This window comes from Odocoileus virginianus, chromosome 16, assembly GCF_023699985.2.
Source record: "Odocoileus virginianus isolate 20LAN1187 ecotype Illinois chromosome 16, Ovbor_1.2, whole genome shotgun sequence".
Taxonomy (NCBI): domain Eukaryota; kingdom Metazoa; phylum Chordata; class Mammalia; order Artiodactyla; family Cervidae; genus Odocoileus; species Odocoileus virginianus.
Genome location: NC_069689.1, coordinates 17700374 through 17725140, shown reverse-complemented (window position 1 = coordinate 17725140; position 24767 = coordinate 17700374). Strand labels below are relative to the sequence as shown.

The 24767-nt window shown below is 52.3% G+C and overlaps 1 protein-coding gene across 1 annotated transcript; it reads left to right on the top strand.

Moving 5' to 3' along the window:
- Positions 1-1568: 1568 nt before the first annotated feature.
- On the top strand, positions 1569-22383 carry OTUB2 (OTU deubiquitinase, ubiquitin aldehyde binding 2). Its single transcript, XM_020876005.2, has 6 exons — positions 1569-1762; positions 13481-13576; positions 14871-14989; positions 18227-18311; positions 18793-18987; positions 19952-22383. The coding sequence occupies exons 1-6, from the start codon at positions 1760-1762 to the stop codon at positions 20156-20158; spliced, it is 705 nt and encodes a 234-aa protein (XP_020731664.1). The 5' UTR covers positions 1569-1759; the 3' UTR covers positions 20159-22383.
- Positions 22384-24767: the final 2384 nt, after the last annotated feature.

The window sequence follows — 24767 nt, the reverse complement described above, 5'->3', positions numbered from 1 at the left end:
TCTCTGCCTTCCTCAGCTGTTAAAAAAAAAACAAAAACAAAACAGAGCAGAAACTCTCTACATGCAAGAAAAGGCATGGGGAGTACACAGGCCCTGCAAGCACGCGCATTGCTCCTCGGAAAAAATTCAAACCCAGCTCTGGAGTCAGGCTGCCCAGGATTGAATCCTTCCATGTGTTGGGTAAATTTGGGTAAGTAGCTTAATTTCTCTATGCCTCAGTTTCCTCATCTGTAAAACAGGGATAATAGAACCTACAGCCATAGACTAGTTGTGAGAAAATTAAGATAATATAGGTTGAGAGTTTAGGATGGTGCTTGATACATAGTAGTGAAATGAAGTTGCTCAGTCATGTCCGACTTTTTGCGACCCCATGGACTGTCCATGGGATTCTCTAGGCAAGAATACTGGAGTGGGTTGCCATTTCCTTCTCCAGGAGATCTTCCCTACCCAGGGATTGAACCTGGGTCTCCCGCATTGTAAGGGGATGCTTTACTGAGTGCTCAATAAAAATTAGCTTTTGTTGTTATTTCTCCTTGAGTCTTGGTTGATCCCAAACTCCCCACCAAGTAAGTGATACACACTTGGAAGATATAGACGTTATCTACTTGAGAGCCTAGCCTGGTACCAAGGGCAGATGTGTAAGAGTGGGGTGGGGGAATTAATACACAATCCAGGAAGTATTACTAGTTATAAAAGTGGCACATACAATTCATTGGAGCCCCTCCCCACCCCCAAAGCACTGTCTTCCAGCAGTCAGGGACTAGTGAATGAATCTCTGAATGATACATATTCGTCTGTTTGATGTTCAGCAATAATGAGCTTGTATACAGGGTGAGTCAACCAAGCCTGGTTCATGGTCTATGCCTCATATATAGCCATACAATTCCAGAGGCACAGAATCAACGATCGTAGAAATTCAGTCATTCAACAAACATTAATTGGGTGGCCTGGCAACCTACTGATTCATGAGTTGGAAGTGGGTAAAATATTATTTAGAAGCTACACGTGCAGGCAGGTAACTTAATATTATTGAAAACATGTTCCCTAAGCACCTGTCCTCTGATCTTGAGCAAACTATACTTATATGACCTTATTATGAATTAACGAGGGCCAACAAAGAATCTGACTGCCAAAGCATGAGACCTGGGTTCGATCCCTGGGTCAGGAAGATCCCCTGGAGAAGGGAATGGCAACCCACTCCAGTATTCTTGCCTGGAGAATCCCATGGACAGAGGAGCCTGGCGGGCTACAGTCAATAGGGTCGCAAAGAGTTGGATACGACTGAAGTGACTTAGCCATTTCAATAGCACAGCCAATCTTTCAGAAGACTTCAATTTGCAGCTTTGGTCAAGAGTCCTTCAGCCTTCACAAACGAAGACTTGTCTTTCTGGGTTGGGCTAACTCCTTTGCTAGTTAAGAGGTTTCTGTGTCTTTAAAAGGAGGCGGTACCCTGTCAAATGGACCCTAAAGCATAGGCTGAAGGCGCGTGAAGTCCCACCCACTTTCTGTGACGTCCTGTGGCCTAGCTGCTGATTGCTCGCTTCAGACGTCAATCGCGGGGAGTGTGTCTTGCTGGGACACAGTGGAGGTCTAACCTCTGGTTTGCGGAGCGGTCGGGTGTATTCTCCGCTCGTCCCCACGCCCTCGAGGCCCCCGCCGCTCGACCCAACGGCGGAGCCAGCCAGTGGCTCCTGCGGCGCCCTCCCGCACCGGATCGCTCCTCGCTGGGGCGGGACCTGGCCCGACGGCTCCGGTCACTATGGTCAGTGGTCTGGGGGGAAGCGGGGAAGGAGGGGTGGGAAGGGGGTGCGGTAGGCGGGGTCGCCCCCGGGGCGCATGTGCACTCGCGGGACGGGGGGTCGGGCGCGAGGTTCAGCCCCCAGTGTCAAATCCGCTGCGTTCGGGTCCCCCAGGAATTCCAGGGGGTCCCGGTCCTTTCTTGGAAGGCTCCCGTGGATGGCCAGCGATGGGGACACAACCCAGCCCCCAGGATCCCCGCTCCCGGCGCGTTCGTCCCTGGTGTCCCATGTGCCGCTCCGACGGCGGGGACAGGGAGGCTCCAGGGCTAAGGATCGTCTCCTTTTCGTTAAGTAGCCCCCTTAGTTCGCAGCTCATGGCCGCACCCACCTGAGGGCTCATCCATTTGAGACCTCCGCACTCCCAAGCCCCACGAGTGGATCTGGGGTTGCCACGGGGGGCCCGACATCCTCTCCATCCTGCTTGTCAACAGAAGGTCTTTGCAGTTAGGACCCACGTGGAGAGACTGTCTCAAGTTGTGAGGCACGTGAATTAGGGGTCAGAAAGGGCCCCGGAGACCTTCTGAGCCAGGCCAAACTCAGGACTTGGGCAGCCGGGGACCCTGAGGCCCAGACAGGGAGGGACTGGGACTGATTATGGTGGACTTGGATTCCCAGTCCAGTGCTCTTTGTATTACTGTGTGTGTGTGTTAGTTGCTCAGTGGTGTCCGACTGTTTGCAACCCCATGGACTGCAGCACGCCAAGCTTCTCTGCTCGTGGAATTCTTCAGGCAAGAATACTGGAGTGGGTTGCCATTCCCTTCTCCAGGGGATCTTCCCTACCCAGGGATCGAATCTGGGTCTCCAGCATTGCAGGCAGATTCTTTATTTACCATCTGAGCCACCAGGAATTATTCCTTTGTATTATTACAGCAGTCCATCTTGGGGGTGAGGGGAGACACGGGCACAGGCAATCTGCTGAGGACTAGGTGTGATGAATGCCTAAAACTGATCAACTCTGACCCCCCTGCTCCAGGGAGCCTGGAGAGTACAAGGACTGGTGGCTTGGCTGTGGTCACAACCCCAAGGTGTGATATCACCTCCACCCCCTGGAAACCCAAGAGGCCTTGATTGGCCGCTTCCCCTCCCCATCAGTATTTGCACATCTGTATAATGGGCCGCTGTGAGGATCACGTGAAGTGATGCGCATGGAGTGCTTGGTTCAGATAATTGGCCATGGCTTTCCCTCTGACAACAGAATCCTGGAAATGGGTGTGCACAGGGGCCTGTTCTTGGTGCTCAGCCTCCTCCCTCCTAGGTCTGAGTAAGGAAGTGGGTCACTGACCGCTGCGGGCCGCCGCTGGCTTGGGGCACGGGTCAAAGCCTGGTCATGGTCTGACACGTTCCGAGTGTGGCGTGGGTGGCCCGGTCATCTGAGCCAGCCTGTCCTGGACAAACCAGTTGGGTGTGGCTGAGGGCTTCTGGAACTCCTGGAAACACCCACTTCCTGTTTCCAGGCAGGGCCTAAGGGTTTACCTGGCTCTGCTGCTCCTTGGAAGGGCACCGAGGTGTTTCTGCATCGCCCACAGGGAGTGGCCAGAGCTGGGGTAATAATGGGTTTAGCCACCCTGGAGCCGAGGCTGGCTTGCCTTCCAGTCACCACTGGGTAGCTGAGAGCATGGCGGGGAGGTGGGGCTGGGGCCTGATCTTCTGGCCTTCGTGGTGCACAGTGAGGCCTCTGACTCCATCCTCCCGTCTGCCCTGGACTCAGGAGAACAGAAGTTAGAGGGCAGGTAGAGTCAGAGCACCAGCCCTCGCCCTGTGACCGGCGGCGTAGGTGCCTTGGAGAGGAATGAAGTGGTTAACTCACCAAACAAGACGTCTGTCTGGGAATCGTGGGGAGGGGGTGGGGGCAGAGGCAGTGCAGGGTGTGTTCTTGTCTGTTCATTCAGCATTTAATGACCACCTACTGTTTGCCAGGCACCGTGGTGGGCCCTCTGGTGATGTTTTTGAGTCTGTGTGGTGTGGATGATGATGAGTGTGTGTGTGGTGGGCAGAGGAGAATGCCTTTGGAACATATAGTGTTTTCCTTCTGTATCCATTTCAAAGTCACTGAGCCAGGGAAGGGTCCCAGGGAGAAGACATAGAAGCCCTTGGGACGGCAGTGGTCTGGGTGAGGACAAGGCTTGGGGGCTGCCACTGATGCAGGTTGTAGGTAGTGAGGGGTCTCATGCTCACTCAAAGGGCATTTAACATTCAGTAAAGAGTGAGGGTCAGATGTGACTAGCAAACCCACAGGGCCCTTCTGTGCTTTCTTCCTTGGTTTTTCAAACAAGCCCCCAGTAGTATCCCTAGTCCAGCCCCATGCTTGGCTGGGCATTGATGGGAAAGACAAGGGCCTGCCCTCTTTCAGGAACTCATTGCCTGAGACAAGACAGAACTGGACACAAGCAATTCCTGAACTACCAGTCATGCCCAAGAAGCCTAAGGGCTTGGGGAGCACAGTGGGAACCCATGCACTCTGAGGGAGCAGTGAGTGTCAAGGAAGGCTTCACAGAGGGGTCTTTTTAATGGGGTATTGAAGGATGTGTAGGAGTTTTCAGGAAGCATTTGGGGAATTGTGTATTCCAGTCAGGGTGGGACAGGCCTGGAAATTTGTGCTTACAGGCCTGGAAACATTGTTAAGAGTGGGATATTCTGGGAATGGTGAGCGGTCTGTATGGAGGGAGGAGAGATGAATGTACTGTAAAGGGCTTCACATGCTACACCATGGGGTTTGGGTTTTATTCTGCAAATGTGGTGGTGGGGGGACCATGATGTATTTTTGACAAATAAGAGATGGTTGATTTGGATGGTCTCTCTGGCAGTGGAGTGGACAGAGGGCCGGAAGTGGTCAGACTGGAGTCAGAGACTAGCTTATCCATCTTTTCACTCATCCACTCATTCTGCATTTTGGGAGCATTACTATGTGGCAGGCACTGGGGAATCTGGTGTGGATAGGCAGGCAAAGTCCATATTCTCGTGGAGTTGACATTCTTGTGGAGGGAGATAGAAAGCAAGTCAACAAGTGAACATATGTGTTAGAGAGCCCACTGAAGACAGAAAAGAAGTTGAGGCAGTAGGGGTTGTGGGGAGGGGCAGCTTTAGACAAGATGGTGAAGGAAGGTGATTACACATGTAAAGAGGCAGAGAATCTGTCATGCACAGGAATAGCATGTGCAAAGGCCCTGTGGTAGAAATGGGTGCCTCTTGTTGGAGGAACATGAGGAGGGTCACTGGGGCTGGAGTTCAGGAGAGTGAGGGAGCATGGCCAGATGACAGTTGTCATCCAAAGGTTGAGTCTTTTCTCAGGTGAAGGAAGCCACTGGAGGGAACTGGGGAAGGGCACGCCCTCATCTGGTCCACTTGGTGGGAGCCTGTGCTGGATGCTGTGGATGACGGTGGGGATGGGAGCGGGAGTGGGAGCCAGGAGGTCTGTTGGGCAGACGCTGGTGCCACCTCCCTGGGGGCAGATGGTGGCAGCTCTGGCCAGACACAGGAGCAGACCTGAAGCAGGAAGAGGAGGGGAAGAGTCCTCCCACGTCTTTGGTGTGAGTTCTATCCAGATAGAAGGGCTTTCAAGGATCTGGTGACACCTGGAGGGGATGCAGGGGTGGAGAGAGGAGGCAGTTAGGGGTGCAGTAATTTGGGGATCGTGGTCAAACATCCTGGAGCTCTAGGGAGAGGTCAGGGCGGGAGATAAAGATCTGAGGGTCGGTTAGGAGGATGCTAAGAGTCCAGGTGTCAAATGAGAGAGGACCAGCATCTGAATCCAGGCTGTCTTCAAGGCCAGCCGATAACTGTGACCTGAGGCAGTAGGGACTCGGGTGTAGGGTCTTCCTTATTCCCTGCACTGAACAGCAGAGATGGGGCACGTGAGTGGTAGGCTGAGTAACAGCGCCCCGGAGACAATCAGTAATAGCATCCTCATCCCAAAACCCATGAATAGGGTACCTCACATGGCAGCAAGGGCTTTGCAGGTATGGTAAATTAAGGGTCCTGAGATGGGGAGAGCACCTTGGGTTACCCAGGTAGGTCCAATGATGTGATCACAAGGATCCTTATAAGAGGCAAGAAGCTCAGAGTGAGGAGACATGACAGTGGGCGGAAGGGATCATAAGCTAAGAAATGCAGGCAGCTTCTAGAAACTAACAAAGGTAAGGAAGTGGGTTCTCCCCTGAGCCTCCAGAAATGTAAGATAATAAATCCTGTGGTTTTAAATCACTATGTTTATGCTAATTGGTTATAGCAGCAGTAGGAAGCCACTTCAGAGCCCTAGGACTAGCACACCCCTAAATCTTTGGCTTCCAAATGTTTTTGATCACTCATCAGTAAAAGTGTTTGATTATTCTATATGTTGGAACATCATACATTATACCCTAAAGTAGACATTTAAAGTGGCATTCCCTGGAATATAACTCAGCCATAAAAAAGAATGAAATTGGGTCATTTGCAGTGATGTGAATAGACCTAGGGTCTGTCATACAGAGTGAAGTAAGTCAGAAAGAGGAAAACAAACATTGTATATTAATGCATATATATGAATCTAGAAAAATGGTACTGATGAACTATTTGCAGGGCAGGGATAGAAACACAGACATAGAAAATGAACATGTGGACGTGGGGTGGTGGGGGCATGGGAGGGTGGATCAAATTGGGAGAATAGAATCGACATATATACACTTCCATATGTAGAACCGATAGCTAGTGGGAAGCTGCTGTTTAGCACAGGGAGCTCTGCTCGGTGCTCTGTGATGACTGGAGGGGGTGGGGGATGGGGTGGGGAATGGGGTGAGGGATGGGGTGGGGTGTAGGAGGGAGGGGATATATGTATACATATGGCTGATTCACTTTGTTGTGCAGCAGAAACTAACACAACATTATAAAGCACTCCAATAAAAATCAGATAAAAAGGCCTTTCCTTCCAGCCCCTGCAAACAGCCCGCTGTGGAGACCCCAGCGCTAGGCAGGCAAGGCCAGGTCTGGAGCCACGGGGAGCCTCTAGAAATGACGGGGACCTTTTGAGAGGGGCGGCAGACTGCATTCTGGGTCCTGCCCCGCTGGTGGGGAGGCTGCAGGCTCTGGCCCCTGCCGCGGAGGAGGTGGTAGCTTGAGGTCAGACCAGGCTCTGAGGTGTGGCTTCTGGGAGGCTGGGCCTGGTTAACAAGGCTGACTCATGGCCTAGGCTCAGCCCTGCCAGCAGACCAGCCTCAGATGGAGGTCGGGCAGGCCAAGGGCTGGCCTTGCTCACCAGGCCTCAGCGTGGACCCAGGAGAAGCCCCCCAGCACCTCGGAGCCTGGGCCGCCCACAGAGGCCCTGCGGGGTACATCATGGGGGGGCGGTGTAGGCAGAGGGTGAGCCTGAGGCCTGGCTATTGGGGAGCCATCAGGAAGTGACGACAGAGCACCCCTGAGGGCCAGGTGGGCTCTCCTCGTGGAGGGGGAGAGGGCCAGAAAGGCATCCGGTCTGTGGAATACCTTTAATGTGCTGGGGGACCAGTTTCGTCCTGGATCGCTTCACTTTGTGACTTGGGGCCAACAGCTCCACATCTCTGGGCTTCGGTTTCCACGTGTAACATACAGCTACCGTGAGGCTTAAGTGAGATTATCCCCAGCACCTGGCATATGGTGACCTCCCAGCAAAGGTAATGCATCAACCAGCGGGTACTTCGTGTACCGGGGCTGGCTTCCAACCCCGAGCTGTACCTGTCCCAGGAGGGGCCCGTGGAGAGCTCACCGGAGGGGCAGGGATTGGGCGTGGGTCACACGTCGGGTTGTGGGTCAGAACCTTAAGGTCTGTGGGACCGAGCTGCCAGAGCCCAGTCCTTTCAGTCTGGCCCCTCCCTGCCCCGCAGCTCCTTGTCACCCCATTATCTCCTGGGGGGTCCCTGGAGGTGCTCGCACAGTGCTGGGCGCATGGGGTTCCCATGCGTGGGGAGGGGGCAGGCAGCAGCTGTGGGGCGTGAGTTCTGACATCACCCTGGCAATGGGCCCTCCCTCTGGCCCTGGTGGGTCACATTTTTACTGGAAGCCTTTGGGGCTTCAAATGCCGCCCTCATGGGGCAGGATTCATGGATGGGGGTAGAGGTGGAGGGCTGGGGTCAACCTGGTTTTTTGCTGGGCTCAGGCTGGTTGAGGAACTCTTGAGGTTATGTGGACAGGTTCTAGATGCATAGAGGCTTTGGTGAGAAAACCAAGGGAAGTGGGGGGAACTTGCCTTCCCTCCATTTGGAGGTGGGCGGTGTCTGGATGCAGGGTGGGGATCAAGGGCAGGGTCAGCAGGACCCCAGTTGGTGGTGACATGCTGGTTCTGTAGTCTCCGAAGGAAGGAGGTGAGAGGACCCCCACAAGGACTCAGATCTGGTCTGAACACCAAGCCCCCGTCCTAGTGCATCTGGTTAGTTCCCGGGGTCTCTGGGGAGCAGCCAGTGATTAGAGAAACATCCTTCTCCACTTTGAAATATACTCTTCCACTCGGCAGCTCAAAACTGTTTCAGGGCAGAGGTGCTGTCTGCCTGACCTAATTCATTAGCACCTGTTTGCACACCAGCAGTTAAAGGCTAAAATCCTTTTAAGTGACCTGATGAGGTCTGACACAACATTGTCAGGTGAGGTCTGTCCCTGTCCCATAACACCCTGGAAATTTTTGGCCATGATTTAAAAAACCACCAATTACAGTCAGCCAAGGTCAAACCCAGAGTATTGTAACTGGTTTAAGGGCCAGTGAGCTGAGGCTGTTTTTCCAGCCATGTGACCAGGGCCACCCTTATGGGAAGTGGGGCGGGGGCCATCTGGGCTGACTTGAGTCACTCTGGACGTGCCAGGCGGAGACTCCCAAAGTGCCAAAGTAGGAACTCCCTCACCCCTCCCGGTGGCCTGTAAACACACCTGGGGCCACGAGGGGGCGCTGGAGCCAACTCAAGGCTCCACGGCTGGGCAGGGCAACCTACCCGAGAGCCATTTGTCCAAAAGGGTGGATCTTAAATAGTATTGAGTGAAGAGAAAAGGCCACGATAGCTATAGAATAATTTGTCTGCACATTTAAAATGCATGCATACATAAAACAACTTGGTATGTTTTAAAAGACATACATCCCACTTAGGTGAGGTCCCTAGGATAGACACATTAATAGAGAAAAAGCAGAATGGTGGTTGCCAGGGTTGTGGGCTGGGTTGGGGGAGGAGAGGGGAGTTACGTTTATGCGCGTGTGCTCAGTCTTGTCTGACTCTTTGTGACCCCGTGGACTATAGCCCTCCAGGATCCTCTATCCATGGAATTTTCTAGGCAAGAATACTGGAGTGCCATTTCCTCCTTCAAGGGATTTTCCCCTACCCAGGGACCGAACCCAAGTCTCTTGTGTCTCCTGCACTGGCAGGCGAATTTTTTACCACTAGCATCACCTGGGTAGAGTTTCACTTTGAGAAGATGTAATACCATTGAATTGCATATTCAAAAATGGTTATAGTGGCATATTTTGTGATATGTATGTTTTACCACAATTTTAAAGACATACATATTGAAAGACATATCATAGGGAATACCTATAAAGGGTGGGGGATGGCAGGATGGGAACAGGCATGAGGGATAAAGGGGGAAAGTTGACAAAACACCTGCTGCTGACGGTGGGTCTTTTGAATCCCAAGTGTGAGCCCCTCCCCACCCCCAAACTACTGTTTAATGTTTTCCTTTTAAATTGACTGTTTTAAATAGCCTAAGTAAATTTGTTATTTAATGTTGCAAAAATGATACGACTGTGGCAAGTGGAAAACCTAAGTAGGCTTCCCTGGTATGAGGCCTGTTCCCCCTTCCACACCCACTTTTCACTTTCTCGTTTTGGCTGGCAGTTTCCTACCACCTGAAATACTGGGTTCGCCCAAAAGTTCATTCAGGTGTTTCCATACGATGTTATAAAAACCCAAAAGAAGTTTTTGGCCAACCCAGTACCTGTCGCTCCATATTTAGGATTCATTCTTTATACTGCTTTCCACTCTGCCAGTGACATCGTCTCAGAAATTGCTCATCAAATAGAACTGGGTTTGTGCCTCTTCCCTCACCATTTGTTGGGTTTTATTTGGGGGCAGTCCAAGTGCCAGTGGTGTTCAATCCAGCTGTGCTTCTTTGTCATCATCCATCATTTAAAAACACCCAAGCCATCATTTTAAGTCAGCTGTGTGTAAAAACAAGCCTTTTTTTTTTTTTTTTAACTGAGGTAGGTAGGTAAATAATGGGACTTATTCTTTGGCAGTGCCAAAGAATGTCCAAGCTACTGTGTAAGCTGTGCTTATTTCACACGCTAGTAAGGTTATGCTCAAAATCCTTCCAGCTAGGAGGCTTCAGCGGTACGTGAACGGAGAGCTTCCAGATGTACAAGCTGGGTTTAGAAAAAGCAGGGGAACCAGAGATCAAATTTTCAACATTCACTGGACCATGGAGAAAGCAAGGGAATTCCAGAAAAAACATCCACTTCTGTTTCATGAGTATACATATATTCCCTTTAAAAAAAAATGTCCTTCCCTTTTAGGCCACCACAGAGCATTCAGTAGTTCCCTGAGCCACACAGTAGGTTCTCATCAAGGCTACTTATTTTAACTACAAACTACAAGTGACTTTCACATTATATTTTGACATTACTTTCCTGATGAAGTCAGAGCATTTCCTGGGGAGGCGAGGGTGCGGGGTTGGAGACAGGGGTGCAGGTTCCACTGCCCGGAACCCTCGTCTGAGCAGGAAAAACATGAGGCAGAGACAAGCCTGTGGGAGACTGGCTGTTAGAACAGACGTGTCCTGCCCTTCCCCTGGCCCTGGGTCTTCGTTCTGCCATTAGGTGACTTCTCCACCCTCTAGAGGCCCTGATTTCTCTCTGTGGGGGAAATCCACCTCCACTCAGAGCTGGGCTGCGATATGAACTTTCACCAGTAGGTGGTGCCAGATGGTCTAACCTCTGTGTTTCCAGCTCCAACACCACTGCGCGACCGAACAACACAGTGCTTGGTGCAGACTGGTTGGGTGTTGGATGAATAGAGGAAGGAATGAATGAGTGAGACAGGAAGGTTAGCAGAAGACAAAGGGATCATGGAGCCTCCTTACAGTATGGAGGCTCAGTAGACTTGAGCTACTGTATTCTTTTTTCTTCCAGTGTTAACTGACATCCAGCACTGTGTAAGTTTAAGGTATACAGAACAGAGATTTGATTTATGTACATCATGAAATGACTGCAAGTTTAGTGAGCATCCCTCATCTTTGTAAAGACACAAACTTTAAAAACTAGAAAAGATTTTTCCTCTGATGAGAACGCTTAGGACTTACTCTCTCGTGTTAGTCGCTCAGTCCATGTCTGACTCCTTGCGACCCCATGGACTGTAGGCTCCTCTGTCCATGGAATTCTCCCGGCAAGAGTACTGGAGTTGGGTGCCATTATACCCTCCTAACAACGTTCATATACAACTGTTAATTACATTTATCATGTTGTACATTACGTCCCTAGTACTCATTTATCTTACAACTGGAAGTTTGTAACTGGAACCTTTTGACCGCCTTCCTCCAGTTCCCTGTGACCCCACCCCTGCCTTGGGTAACCACAAATCTGATCTCTGTTTCTCTGATTTTGTTTTTGAAGTATGATTGACCTACAGCTCTATGTTAGTTCCTGTTACCCCACATAGTGATTCACTAGTTCTCTGTACTTCAAGATGATCACCGTGGTAAGTTTAGTTATTGTCACCAAAGATACTACATAATTATTGCGTCTACTCCCCTCACTGTATCCTTCATACCGTGACTCGTCTCTTCTGTCTTGTACCTCTTAATCTCGCTCACCTATTTCTCTCCTCCCCCCAACCCCTCCCCTCTGGCAACCACCTGTTCATTCTCTGTATCTGTGACCCTGCTTCTGTTTTCTTATGTTTGTTCATTTCTTTAGATTCCACGTTGCAAGTGATATCATGTAATATTTGTCTTTCATTCTTTTTTATGACTGAATAATTTTCCAGTGCATATTATATACCACATCTTTATCCATTCATCCATTGATGGGCACTTAGGTAGCTTCCATATCTTGGCTATTGTAAATAGTGCTTCAATGAACGTAGTGATTGAATGAGTGCTTTTGTTTTCTTTGGATACATACCCAGAAGTGGAATAACGTGGTAGTTCTGTTTTAATTTGTTTGTGGAATCTCCACACTGTTTTCCTTAATGACGATACCAATTTCTATTTCCATCAGCAGTGCACCAGGGTTCCCTTTTCCCCACATCCTGACCAACCTTGTTAGAAAGTGAAAGTCGCTCAGTTGTGTCCAACTCTTTGTGACCCCATGGACTATATAGTCCATGGAATTCTCCAGGCCAGAATACTGGAGTGGGTAGCCATTCCCTTCTTTAGGGGATCTTCTCAACCCAGGGATCAAACCCAGGTCTCCTGGATTGCAGGCAGATTCTTTACCAGCTGAGCCACAAGGCAACCCCCAACCTTGTCATTTGTTGTTTTTTTTGATGACAGTCATTCTAACAGAGGTGAGGTGATATCTCATTGTGATTTTGATTCCCTGATGGCTAAGGGTGTTGAAAATCTTCTCATGGACCTGTTGGCCATCCATATGCCTTCTTTGGGAAAATGTCTGTGCAGCTCCTCTGCCCATTTTTTAATTGGGTTGTTTGTGTCTTTGATGTTGAGTTGTATGAATTCTTCATATATTTTGGATATTAACTCCTTATTCAGATATATCATTTGCAAATATCTTCTTCCCTTCAGTAAGTGGGCTTTTCCTTTTTTTGAAAGGTTCTTTGCTGTGCAAAAGCTTTTTTTTCTAAACAGGAATATTCATAGTAACTTTATTCTTAATAGCCCCGAAGTAGAAACAACCCCAAAATCCACCAACTGACAAATGGAACAAAATATGGTATACTCATACAGTAGAATATTATCTGACAACAAGAAGGAAAAAAGTACTGATCTGTGCTACAACATGGATGCATCTTAAATACATTATGTTAAGTGAAAGAAATCAGTCATAAAAGACCAATCATATGATTCATTTGTATGAAATGTTCAGAAGAGGCAAACTTAAAGAGACAGGAAATAGATTCCTGGATGAAAAGCTTTCTGTTTTGCTGTAGTTCCATTTGTTTGTTTCTGTTTGGGTTTTCCTTGCCTGAGGAGACAGATCCAAAAAAAATACTAATAAGACCAACGTCAAACAGCATACTGCTATGTTTTCCTCTAGAAGTTTAATGGTTTCAGTTGTTACCTTTAAGTCTTTAAACCATTTTGCATTTATTTTTGTGCACTGATGTATTACAGTCTATAAAATGAGTCAGTTCAGAAATTACATGAGGGACTTCCCTGGTGGTCCAGGGGCTAAGACTCTGCACTGCCGATGTCAGGGTTCCAGGTTTGATCCCGGGTCAGGGAGCTAGATCCCACATGCCACAAGGAAGAGTCTGCATGTTGCAAATAAGACCCAGCACAGCCAACTAAATAAATATTTCCAAAATATTTAAAACAAAAGAAGTTACAAGATGATACCCCTTTTATGATGGGGCTGACCTTGACTCCGCCAGGGACCCTGGCATCTGGGCTGCTAGTCACATCCTCGCAGTGCTTCTGTCCAGGGAAGGTAACATTCACTGTGTCCTGCAACCAGCAGGTCGTCAGCTTTCTATTGCTTTTGAAATTGTCACAGCTGTGCTCCTTTTTCTGTCTTTCAGAGTGAAACATCTTTCAACCTAATATCAGAAAAATGTGACATTCTGTCAATTCTTCGGGATCATCCTGAAAACAGGATCTACCAGAGGAAAATCCAGGTAAGGCAGAGGGTCAGGAGGAGGGGAGCCTAGATGAAATGGGCTGGAGTTGGGAGCAGAGACAAAGGTAACACTTTGAATGTAAAAAGGCTTTGCATTTGGACCAGGTTCCTGGACAAATTAAAGGGCTCCCAGAATACTGCAATGTTGGACCTATTTACCTTAGTGAGAAATCTTTTAGTTGCAAAAAAAAACCCAGCAGCTTTGGACCTCATTACAACATTGCAAGATCAGGACTTTTATTACCCACATTTCAAAGCTGAGGGAACCGAGTTACAGAAATTAAATGGTCGGCCCATGATTTTACCCCGCATGCATGGAGTAGCTGGCATTCGGGCCAGGCAGCCTGAGCTCATAAAAGTAGTATTTGTAATCACTCTGTGAGCACCTCTCTGGTGAGAAGGCCCACCCTGGCCAGAGTCTGACAGAGGGGAGATGGCTGAAGGATGCAGGAACGATCACAGGACTAGGAGGAACCTGGGTGTCCCCCTGCTGCCCTCTGGCCGCCTGCACTTGGGCAGGACTGTGCTGTGGCTGCCGGGAGCCCTTCCTGGGGCAGGAGTGAGAGCTGGGCCGCACATCTCATCCGTTGGAGATGAGCTGGCTTTCCAGGGAGCACACCCCTCCCTACGGCCTGCCTCTGGGGGGCTGTCAGCTCCAGCCTGGTGGGAGCAGGGACTCCCTGGCCCCTTGGAAACCACACTGGGCCGTCAGAATCCTGACCGTAGGCAGGCCCGGGAGGCAGCCGGGGAGGAAGCTGACAGCTCGGAGCAGAACTGGAGGGGGTGCCGTGGGGATGCCACACCTCTTAAGAAACGCTTGGAGGGCTGGCCAGACTGCCTGGCGATGTCCGGGGAGGCCTTTCCCACCACCTCTGCAGCCTCCTGGCCCGTCTCAGAGCCGCGTGCACCCTCGCTGCCCCCACCAGGCGTACCGTTTCTCTCGGTGCCGCTCCTCCAGGAAGCCTTCCTGGACTGCTGAAGTCTGGTGCAGATGCCACTGCTCCATGGCACCCTGGTGCATCCCATGTCCTCCTGTGACAGTCGTCCGAATGTCCGTCAGCCCCGTGGCCTGTAGGCTCCTCAGAGCGGGGCACAGCGCCCCCTCCAGTGCCTCACGCAGGTCGCACTCGGCATACACTTATTTCTGTGGGATGAGGGTTGGGACACTGTGCAGGGCCTCCAGTCTGAGATGAGGGAGCATCCTGCCTGGGGCAGGCGGGATCGCCACCTCTGACAGGACTCGATGGGGCTGCTGTTGGTACCGATGCCCACATTTCCTCTGTCCCCCACAGGAGCTCAGCAAAAGGTTCACCGCCATCCGCAAGACCAAGGGGGACGGGAACTGCTTCTACCGGGCCTTGGGCTACTCCTACCTGGAGTCTCTGCTGGGCAAGAGCAGGGAGGTCCTCAAGTGAGTGCCGCGCGAGGGCTGCTGGGTGGGCTGTGTTTTCTGCTGTGTCCATCGGCCCTGAACCTCCTGAGGGTTTGGCCTCAGCGCTGCCTGCTTAGCCCAGGGAGTGAGTGGCGGCGTTGACATCGAGCGGATGCCCAGCAGCCCTCGTGGTGGGAGGGAGGGCAGCCAAGGGGCCGCTGGGCATGGGACAAATGACCTAGCGGGCACTTTCAGCTCTCTGATCTGAGTGTGCCTGGGTGAGGTGAGTTTTGCCTTGGGTGCATTCTTCGAAGCTTCACTCCAATGAGAAAACAAAGACACATTGCCCGTTGTTCTGGATCTCTTCAGCTGACCTTGGAAGTGAGTGTGTGTAACCCAGGCATCTACCCAGTCAGCCTGGATCTGGAGTTGATGCCGTCCCAGGTCCCTCTATCGTGGGACACGACCCTCCCTTCGACCCCCGGGGTTCTGCTTTATTTGGGGCTTCTCAGACTTCATCATTTGTGTAGACCCCCTGGGATCTTCTTCAGATGCAGATTCCAATTCTGTAGGGCTGGGGCCGGGGTCTCTGCATTTCTCTCAAGCTCCCGGAGAAGCCGCCACTGCTGCTGGGTAGCAAGGAGTAGTAGCAAGATGCTGAGACCCATTTCCTTAACCTTGGAGGGCTGGCAGCCCTTTGAGGATCAATGAAGATCTCAGGTTCCCTCGTCATGCCCCCTGGCACACACCAGGGAAGAGTGCAGAGTGGCCGCGAGTCCCAGAGCACAGGGTTGATCCGTGGACCCTGGTGCCAGAACTCCTCTGCTGAGCCGGGTTTCTACTCTACCCTCCTCCTGGGGCACCCTTGCTCCCTGCAGCCATCACCCAAGTGGGTGCCACATGCCGACTGTGTCGTGGGCCCCGGGGATGCAGCAGCAAATAGGGGAGACAAAGCGCTCTGCCCGTTGAGCTTGCATCCTAACTGGGAAAGAGGGACAGTGGATACGGACAGTACTTGATGTGTCAGATGGCAGGAAGCATTGCGGGAAAAATATCAGGCAGGAAAGGCAGCCAGGTTTGCAGGGCTAGGGGCTGCAGTTTTAAGTAGGGGTTGGAGACACAGCGGGGACAGGTGGGGCAGGGCCTCGTGGGCCCTTGAATGGACCTCGAATGTTGGGCTGAATGAGACAGAGCCACAGAGGGTTTGGCCGTGCAAAGGGCCTGCCGTGCAGACTGCTGTGTGCAGGAAAAACTAGGCACACACACAAATGATGGCATCTGAGAGCAGCAGGGCGTGTGATCTCGGATCGCCCAGAGGAGAGGTGGTAGAGGTGGCCTGAGCAGGTGGAGATGGCACCACAGGACCCACTCGTGGCTGGAGTGGGGCGCGTGAGCGGAGAGTCGAGGCTGAGTGCTGGGCGTTTGGCCTGAGTTACCAGGACTGAGAAGCCCTTGCTGCACAGGGATGCCAGGGGAGATCGGGAGCTCCACGTTGCCAAGTCTGAAATGCCTGGGAGCCATCCAGGTGGGGTCCAGTGGGAAGTACCAGGCTGGTGTCACCCCATTTTACAGATGAGTAAACTGAGTCTCGGATAGATTACATGACTTGCACAAGGCAAGTGTGCAGTCAAGAGGGGTCCCGCGCTCCAAGTCCGGACACTATCCTCCTTCCCCTCTGTCACCTCATCGGGGCAGGAGTCCTGCCCCGAGTGTTTGTCCCCCACTAGACTGGGCCCACGTGTTTCCGTGACAAGCAGGGCTGGCACTATGAGGCCCGCAGGCACTGGTGAGGAATGAGCGTGGGGATGCGATGGGCACATGGCCGGGGATGGGAGGGTGTGCAGGCAGGAGAGCCGGGAGCCGAGCTGTGCACGTCAGCCTCACAGGAACAGTGGCCAGAGAGGCCTTCACAGCTTGCCATGGAGACCTGTCCCCATCACCCACCCTGCACTGAAGGGGAGCCTTATAAAGCCGAAGAGTGACTCAGCAGCAGGGCTGCAGGCCCCCGCACCGCGCTCCTTCCCACACCTGCCCTGGCCAAAACGGGCTCAGAGACGCCGGCCCAGCCAGGGGCAGGCTGCCTTTCAGCAAAAGTAAAAGTGCCTCACCTTCTAGATTATGAGATGATTCCGCTTCAGACCAGCCTCTCCTCCCTGCGCCCTCCCACCGGGTACCTACGCCTCCCAGGCCTTTCTCCTTGTGCCTTGAGTCCCTCATAAAGACCCCCGCTGCGTCCTCACTGGAGCCTGGTCTCCCCTCCCAGGGGCCAGGCTGCAGTTAGGCCCGAGCCAGCTGGTCCCCCAGCCTCTGCACTTGGCCCTTCTTGTGTGGCAGGTGCCCTCCTGTGGACCAGTCCCTCGGACTGTGAACCCCGTGTCCTGGGGCAGCTCCTCGCCGTCCCCAGGGGTCAGGACAGGCCCCAGACGGGGCTGTGCCAGTAGGCGGCCTGCAGTGGGGACAGTGACAGAGGGAGGGCTCCCCGGACCAGATCTTGCGGGGAGGTCAGTGCTGGCAAAGGTTTAATGGCCGTTTGGCTGGGAGGCCTGATCTGTGGTGTCAGTTGATTTCTGTGGTCTAAATCCTCTTGTCATGATTTGTTTTTATTTTTTTCAAGCTACCGTCATGGGTTCACTGAACAGGGAGTTGGGAAGAGATATGCACCATACATCATAGTCCAGGTCGTAGTTCCACCGTCCACACACAACAGACAATGATAACCTCACGAGCATAGATGATACTCTTGTTTTTTTAAAAAAACAATGTTTTTTACATTCAGCCCATCTCTGAGAAGAGCACGCCTGGCCGAGGGGACAGTGGATGTTAAGGGGTGACGATGCGAATGGGGAGTGGCTGTAGGGTATGGGGAGGCTGTGGATTGGACTGGAGATGCGGCTGGTGAGCTCGGCAGGGGCCCTTCCGGGACCCCGGTGCTGAGAAGCTGTGACCTGAGGGAGAAGGCTGCAGCGGGTCACTCTTATGGTCGCTGTGGCGTGGGGACTAGGAGGGAGGGAAGGCTGGGCGCGGCCAGGCCAGAGATGGTATTGATGCCCCAGGAACCACGGGACAGTCAAGAGACCTTTGGAAGATCGAATCAATATATTTTGGAATGGGTGGTACCTCAGTTTCCTCATCTGCGAAATGGGTGTATGACCCACCTCCGGTGACTCTCAGGTGTGTGGGGGTGGAGGAGGGAGTGAGATGACAGCTGACGGTCACAGCGGCGCCCCCCCCCCGCCCCCGCCGCCTTTCCCTGAAAGCATCGGCCTTCCCCTTCAGGTTCAAAGAGCGTGTACTGCAGACCCCCAACGACCTCCTGGCGGCTGGCTTCGAGGAGCACAAGTTCCGAAACTTCTTCAACGCTGTGAGTTAACCCCGGGCATGACGGCTGAAGGGCCTGGCCTTCCTCGCTGGCAGAGCAGACCAAGGACTGAGGGTTGCTTCCTGCTTGTGGGGACATCGAGGGGACAGGGAGCCCAGGGCCCTGTCCTTCCTCTGGGAGGAGGCACCTCCTTTGGAACGGTAGCTGTCAGGCTGGAAACTTCCCCCAGCATACTCCCCACCTCACCCCCCTGACTCCACTGGTGAGGGCGGTGTGGGGATGGAGGACTCTCACTTCTGAATCTGTATGGAAGAATCGCAGTCACGGCAGTGAGGAGGGAAACTGGGCCAAGGGACTCACTGCAGTGTGTCTAACCCTGTCACTTAGCTTTGGCGGGGTCTCTGATGGGTTGATTCTGGTGCCTCAACTTGAGGATTTCAAGGTGGAAATTTCAAGGAGGGAGGCTCGTGGAGGGAGGGGCGGGGCCTGCCTGCCCCCCCCCGCTGAGGGCCCGGGGGTGCAGTTTTACAGCGTGGTAGAGCTGGTGGAGAAGGACGGCTCCGTGTCCAGCCTGCTGAAGGTGTTCAACGACCAGAGCTTCTCGGACCGAATCGTGCAGTTCCTGCGCCTGCTGACCTCCGCCTTCATCAGGAACCGTGCAGACTTCTTCCGACATTTCATCGACGAGGAGATGGACATCAAAGACTTCTGCACTCATGTAGGTCCTCGGGGCCCTGGCTTGGGATGTGGCCTCCAGCCCTGGGCTCTGCTCTCAGCCCTCTCCCCTTAGGAGACCTGAACACTGACATTCCCTAACCGGTGCTGGGGTCTCATGTCTACATTGCAATTCAGAGCATTAGATTAGATTAGCCAACTGAACAGATCCTCCTTGAGCTGCCTGAGCTGTGTGGCTTTGGGGAAGTCGGTTTCCCTCTCTGAGCCTCAGAGTGTCTCATCAAAGGGCCTTTGGATTGGACTACTGTTTTCAAAATGACAGGGTAGCAACTCCAGAGTCATCTTTGCTCCAGGAAATGTTTTATGATGTGTGGTGTTTACCTGAAAGGACTGCCAACATTTAAACGTTGGGCAGTCTTTATATGGATGTCTGGATTGCTCTGGAAAAATCAGAAGATCCAGTTCCCCAGACCTTACTTTGCCTGGCAACCATCAGCAGGAGCTAAGTGGCAGCTGCCTGAGTTACTGGGACTCACTAGCCAGCTTGTCACCCTCTCTGCCTGTCTCCACTGATTGGCTCACTTGCTCACCCAGCCCTCTGTAAGCACCTAAGCTTCAAATCCCGTTATGATAAAGAGTCCCCTTCTGCTCTGAGGTTCCTTATGCATTAGAAAGCCCAAGCTGAAAAACTCCTGTTCTCCCCTCCAGATTCTTCAAAGTAGTGTGTTCCTCTGACATACAACAAGGAGACCAGAATAAAAAAGATTTAGATTTAAGCCTTTTAATTCTGGCGATTTCTATCTGTTCCTGCCTCACTGAGCCTGCGTTTCCTTCTCTAGAAAATGCGTATGTCGACATCTGCCTCAAGGCGTGTTGTGGAGACTGTTGCCCAGTTGCAGAGGTTTTGAGCTCTGCAACTGGGCAAAAAGCCAGGGTGGGACCTCTCACCCGTCCTCTGCTGGGCCTGCATCCCCAACTGGGTTGTTTTCTCCTTGTGGCTTTTGCAGGAAGTGGAGCCCATGGCCATGGAGTGTGACCACATCCAGATCACGGCCCTGTCCCAGGCCCTGAACATCGCCCTGCAGGTGGAGTACGTGGACGAGATGGACACGGCCCTGAACCACCACGTCTTCCCCGAGGCTGCCACCCCCTCCGTGTACCTGCTCTATAAAACATCCCACTACAACATCCTCTATGCAGCCGATAAACATTGATTAATTTTAGGCCATGCAGTGAAGCCTGTCACCTAACTGGACTGCATTCTGAATGGAACATCATGGCTTTTCAATTTTTTAAGCGATTTAGACTATAGTTAGAGAATGTTGCTGCCTTTGGGGCAGAGGCACTGGGAATAAGGCCTACTCACTATGGACTATTGGTAACTTGGTGATAATATTTTTAATATTTATTTTCGTGGAGGATCCAATGTTTTATAACTCTGGGCAAGGACGCCAGAGCCCCTGGCTCTACCCCCAGTTCCGAGACATTGCATAGGTCACTACCCCCTCTCTGGGTCCAATTCTTCATCTGGAGGAGGTTCCAGATGAAGTTGACATTCCATTGTTGGGTAAAAAAATACCCTTTGGTTTATTTTCACTGGGGGCAGTGCCTCTCTGCAGGGAAGGAAAAGCTCAAGATTTTGCAAGTTCTATAAAAAATCAAGTCCGGTCAGCTGCTGGACTGGACTCGGGAAGGTGAACTGAGGCCAACTTGAAGATCTCCAGTGTACTTCCAAACACTCAAGATGGAATGTTTTCTCACCCCAAACTTGAGGAACAAGACTTGAATGCCACAGTCTAGAAAGGGGCCTGTTATGAAGCCCAGCTGTCGGGCCCCTTACCTCCCTCAGTGCCAGGACTGCCTGCCTTCTGGGGGGCAGTGCTGCAGGGTTCTGCCCCCAGCCCCACCCGGACAGACACTGAGAAAGACGAGGGTCCGCGACGACCAAGAAGCTGTCTCGTCACCCCTAACACACCCTGGAAGTAGGACCTAGCGATGCAGCCAGGTGGAGGTACTGACCAGCACGTGCAGCCAGACTCCTGCTGATCATAGCAGACAAGTGTTTTGAGGCTGTCTTTGGCTTCTTCCTCCCTTCCCTCTTATGGGCTGGCTAGAGGTTAGATGGGAAAGACTGGGTATGAGCAGGTGGTAGTGGGGGAGACCACCACTGTGGAAGCTGCCAGGGTAGCCAAGAGCCCTGGCTCCTGCCAGCCTCCTCATTCATCAGTCTGGACGTGGCCCTTAATAACCTGCTCACCATGCTGCCTCAGGATCTCAAGGAGCCCTGGCTGGGCTGCGGCACTGCCAGCAAGCTGTCCTCCCCTCTGGGAAGAAAGGGAGAATGCAGGGGTGTGGAATTGCCTTCCTTAATCGAAGGCCTTCAAAGGTTCCAATCTGCAGGGATTTATTCGAATCTACTGGTGCTTCAGTGTCAGACTGCTCCCAGTCCCTTATACAAAGGGCACGCTTGTGTCCATTTTCTGCCTTTGTGAAGACTGATGTCAGGGTGCTTTTAATCCCGGGCAGAGGGCCAGGTTCCCATACTGCCCTGGGCTGGAATGTGGACCCATGGGCTCAAGCTAAGTGACTGTCCCTTCTTCACAGGCATGTAAATCTGACCCTGATCTCTGAATTGGTTCAGCAGTCCCCCCTCCCTGCCCCTCTCACCTTGGCCTGGGGAGGAGCACACTGTGCCAAGTACAGTCAGAGAGGGGTAACGCGTTACATGGTATGTGAATATCATGATCCCTGTTTCCAAACTTAATCTTGGCTGCTGTGAGCCATTGTGAGAGGCGTCCTGGGCCTCGGGCTGGGCTGTCAGGCACAGTACGATCAGCAGTGGCTGCTCCCTAACTGCATTTATAGTTTGTGCAGCATTCACAAAAGCAAAGCTTTCTCTTCGGCAGAAGGCTGGAGAAATTCCCTCCGGGGTGTGTCTGTGCTGCCTTTCCAGGCCTAATAGCCCTGCCAATGCTCATGTCGGGGGGACCCTCTTCCCAGGAGAGATGCTGTCAGTTTAGAATCAGAACACCCGAGAGAGGCAGGCTGTTTTCATGACCTTTCCCTCTGCTCTCCCGTTTTTCACAAAACCACTGGCCAAACCCAAGACACCACTCTCTTCCCTTCACATCCACCCTCAGATCTTGCTTCTGAAGGGAAAGCACTGTGGAGGAAAGGAGTGGCAGAATTCAGAGGAACTCTTAAGTAACACAAACTTAATAAATCCAGTCATCCACAGACATTACCCTGCTCATCTATAGCAGCCAGTCACGTCAGCAATCCCACTTCCTGGGTGATGCACCCACCCTGTGATGCCTTCTCTTTGCAGACCAAAAGCTGGAAGGAAAGTTGCTTTGAGAGTTTGTCTTTACAACTGCGTATGTGTTACTTTCCTTCCGAAGGGAACTTTATAAATCAGTGTGACTATTTAGCAACAGAACTGTCCTTGCTTTTGGTTCCTGCTTTGCTTAAAGTGGCTCTGGAGCCAGACTGCCTGGGTTCAAAATCTTGACTTTGTCACTAACTAGTTATATGACCTTAGCCAAGTCACTTCACTCCCCGAGTTCCAGTTCCCACACTAGTGAAATGGAGACAATTACCAACACATCTTCCCCGGTGGCTCAGACGGTAAAGCGTCTGCCTACAATGTGGGAGACCCGGGTTCAATCCCCTGGTTGGGAAGATCTCCTGGAGAAGGAAATGGCAACCCACTCCATTGTTCTTGCCTGGGAAATCCCATGGATGGAGGAGCCTGGTGGCCTATAGTCCATGGGGTCACAAAGAGTCGGACACGACTGAATGACTTCACTTTTACCAACACAGAATTATTGGTTCAAGTGCAACAAGATTATGTGTGAAAATAATCACGCGACCTGATGTGTAGTGAGTATCCTACAAGTGGGATGCTTCCCCCATAGACCCTTCCCAATGGGATGTGGCAGAACCCCAAGACGGGGAAGAGCCACCTCGGCGGTGGCTCTGCGCTCTCCCAGGCAGAGGGAAGAAGCCGAAGGACCAAACGCACTGCCATGCTGAGCAGAGGCAGGGGCACAAGCTGTGGCTCCGTGAGTGGGTCCCCAGGGACCCCTGGTTCTGTGGGAGGTAGGCCAGGCCCTACAGCTTCCTCGGGCAATTGGTTAAAAACATTTTCCTAGTATTAAAATGGTTTTCATAACAACTTTTGGTCCTGGCCTGCACCAAAAATCAACACTGCTGTCCCATGGGGCTTGTCTGTGTGAGTGGATCAGCAGGGGCAGGAGTGTCTTCGTTGAGTCAAAGGTCCAGCCGCTCAGGAAATTCTGCCCTTGGGCTGGGCTGGAAGTGCCAAAGGAACCACAGGCCTCGGCAGAGCTTCACCTCACTGGGTCAGAGAGCAGAACTGCCTTGACTGCCTTGGAGGCCGGCCCTATCTTTTAAAACCCAGCTCTTTAACACGTTACCCACCACAAAAGAACCTGCTGTTAGGGGGCAAGGACAGGATGTCGAAGGACACCAGTGGGTCCGTTTGGCTGTGACGAGTGTGCCGAGGCCTCTCGAGGCTCAGGGGCTGCTGAGAGACCTTGAGTCTGCTTGTACGTCCACTACTGTCATCTGGAAAATGGGAGGGCCCCTGCCGTCCTCTGACAGCTGTCACTCAGAAGCCGACTTCACAGATGAGAGCTGTGCTCTTCGGCATTCTCCTCCACGTCACTGGTGATGCTGGGGAGGCATCCTTTAAAGCAGGGGATTCCTGGTGGCTCAGTGGTGAAGAATCTGCCTGCAATGCAGGAGACATGGGTCCCATCCCCGGTCCAGGAAAATCAGTGCCCCGCATGCTGTGGGGCAACTGAGCCCAGGCCCCACAACCAGCCTGTGCTCTAGGGCCTGGGAACCACAGCTACTAAAGCCCCTCGGCCTAGAGCCCGGGCTCCTCAACAAGAGAACAAGAGAAGAAACCAGGACGAGAAGCCTGTGCACGGCGACTCGAGAGGCGCCCCTGCTCATGCAAACGAGACAAAGCCCGCGCACAGCAGCAAACCCAGCACAGCCAAACACAAACAAAACACTTTAAAAAAAAGCATAAAAAAAAAAGTAACCACCAAAGCAGTTTTCTAAACTTGCCTTTGACCTACAAGGAAATGCCCAGGGTTCTAATCCTAGCTCTGAGCAAGTCTTAACCACTCAGCATGAGCTTTCTCAACTACAACAAAGGGTACTAAGACTTATGTCTCAGGGCCTTGACGGAAACTAAATGATAATTAAAGCAGATAAAAAGTACTGAAGCAACACCCAGTGATACCTGAATCTGAGTTCAGGCCAGCACCCTGTTGCAGTTACCTACAGGGGCCGTGGGGATAGAGCTGCCAACCACAAGGCTGAGGGAAGACGCTCCGAAGCCCAGACTTAGCTGTGCAGAAATGCGTGCTTCCCCCGCCTGTGGCTACTCGCCCAGACTGACCGGCGAAAGCTGCGGTGGTGCTGGGAGGTCACGTTCCCTCAGCTCTCATTTACACCAGGCCCGGATCTAAGCTCAAGGGCTGCAAGGGGTAACAAAGCAGCTTCCGCTTTCAGGGAGTTCAGCAAGATACCAGATGCCAGTGCTGTGGGATCCACAGGAGGAACACCTCAGCTCCTGGGGCTCAGGGGCCATCACTGCTCAGGGCTGGGAAAAGGCAAACAGGCCAAGGGAAACGCTGGGACAAAGGCTCGGGCCAAGGAATGGGGGCGTGAGAGCGTGGGCAGCAACCATTCTGTCATACAGAGGAGGGAAGCCGAGAGACCAGGCTGGAGAGGATGGCCAGAGCCAGAGCCTGCATGCCTCACTGTCAGACTCCGCATACTGCT

What these genes read in the sequence shown, in the direction of transcription:
- OTUB2 (XM_020876005.2), top strand. An exon ending in TCTACCAGAGGAAAATCCAG is followed by an intron (nt 13,577 to 14,870) that starts GTAAGGCAGAGG and finishes TGTCCCCCACAG; the next exon opens with GAGCTCAGCAAAAGGTTCAC. An exon ending in AAGAGCAGGGAGGTCCTCAA is followed by an intron (nt 14,990 to 18,226) that starts GTGAGTGCCGCG and finishes CTTCCCCTTCAG; the next exon opens with GTTCAAAGAGCGTGTACTGC.